The sequence below is a fragment of the Nicotiana sylvestris genome, chromosome 11 (assembly GCF_000393655.2).
Source record: "Nicotiana sylvestris chromosome 11, ASM39365v2, whole genome shotgun sequence".
NCBI lineage: Eukaryota > Viridiplantae > Streptophyta > Magnoliopsida > Solanales > Solanaceae > Nicotiana > Nicotiana sylvestris.
This window is the reverse complement of record NC_091067.1, coordinates 34572841-34574628: the sequence shown is the minus strand read 5'-3', so window position 1 is coordinate 34574628 and position 1788 is coordinate 34572841. Positions and strand designations below refer to the sequence as shown.

Here is a 1788-nt window from a genome sequence, read left to right as displayed (position 1 = left end):
GTGCATGAATCAAATCATCGTGCACCTGACACTGATGACACTTCCGAATGAAACTAAAACTGTCCTTTTCCATGGTCATCCAGTAATAACCTGCTCGAAGGATTTTCTTTGCTAAAACATACTCATTCATGTGGGGCCCGCATACTCCCACGTGTACCTCATGCATGATTCTTCTAGCCTCTTCTGCGTTAACACATCTTAATAGATTGCGGTCCGGAGTTCTCTTGTACAAGACATCCCCACTCAAAAAAAAAAACCACTCGCGTGTCGTCTAATGGTTCTCTTTTGGTCTCCACCGGCTTGCTCGGGGTATTCTTGAGTTTTCAGAAACTTTTTGATGTCATGGTACCATGGTTGGGTATTTGGTGCTGCTTTAATTGTATTACAATAACCATGACTTTCCCGGATTTGAATTTCCAAGGGATCTATGTGAGCATTGTCTGGATACAGCAGCATTGAGGCCAAAGTAGCAAGTGCGTCGGCTAATTCGTTGTGACAACGAGGAATGTACCTGAACTCTATTGACTTGAATCGCTTGTTGAGGTCTTCTACATGCTTCTTGTAAGGGATAAGCTTAACATCTCGGGTTTCACATTCTCTTTGGGATTGCCGGATAATCAGATTTGAGTCTCCCATAATCAAAAACTCTTCGATATTTTGGTCGATTGCCATGTTTATACCCATAATGCAAGCTTCATACTCGGTGGTGTTGTTTGTACAGAAGAAACAAAGCCGAGCTGTGGCTGGATAGTGCTGACCAGTGGGTGAGATCAAAATTGCCCCAATTCCAACACCTTTTGCGTTTACCGACCCATCAAAGAACATTTTCCAAGCATGAGTGTCTTCAGATATTGCCTCAACTGAATTTACTTCTTTATCTGGGAAGTAAGTTCTCAAAGGTTGGTACTCATCATCAATCGGGTTCTCAGCCAAATGATCCGCTAATGCCTGGGCTTTCATTGTCGTACGATGACATAGACTATGTCAAACTCCGTGAGCAAGATCTGCCACTTTGCTAATCTCCCAGTGGGCATTGGTTTCTGAAATATGTACTTTAAAGGATCCAACCTAGTTATGAGGTAGGTGGTGTAAGCTTGCAAATAATGCCTCAGCTTTTGAGCGACCCATGTCAAAGCACAGCAAGTTCTTTCCAATAAAGTGTACTTGGCTTCATAACTAGTAAACTTCTTGCTCAGATAGTAAATGGCCTACTCCTTCTTTCCGGTCACGTCATGTTGCCCGAGGACAGAGCCAAAAGAATTTTCCAAGATGGTCAGGTACAAGAACAGATGCCTCCTTGGCTCAGGTGGGACCAAGACTGGCGGATTTGATAGATATTCCTTGATTTTATCAAAAGCTTCTTGACATTCAACTGTCCATTTGATTGCCACATCTTTCTTTAACAACTTAAATATGGGTTCACACATGGAGGTCAACTGAGCAATGAAACGACTGATGTAATTCCATCTTCCCAAAAAACTCATAACATCTTTCTTGGTTCTTGGAGGAGGCAAATCCCGAATAGACTTTATCTTTGTTGGATCTAACTCGATGCCCCTCCGATTGACTATGAATCCCAAGAGTTTGCCGGATGGTACTCCAAATGCACATTTGGCTGGGTTCAGCTTCAAATCATATTTGCGCAGCCGCCCAAAGAATTTTCTCAAGACCCGAACGTGGTCGTCCTGGGTTTTGGATTTAATGATTACATCGTCCACATACACCTCTATATCTTGGTGCATCATATCATGAAAAGTGGCAGTTATGGCCCTCATGTAGGTTGCCCCG

The 1788-nt window shown here is 43.0% G+C and overlaps 1 protein-coding gene across 1 annotated transcript; it reads right to left on the bottom strand.

Annotated features, from left to right (window-relative positions):
* Window positions 1-243: 243 nt before the first annotated feature.
* On the bottom strand, window positions 244-960 carry LOC138880915 (uncharacterized). The gene has a single exon (XM_070161100.1). The coding sequence runs from the start codon at window positions 958-960 to the stop codon at window positions 244-246; it is 717 nt and encodes a 238-aa protein (XP_070017201.1).
* Between the last annotated feature and the right edge of the window lie 828 nt (window positions 961-1788).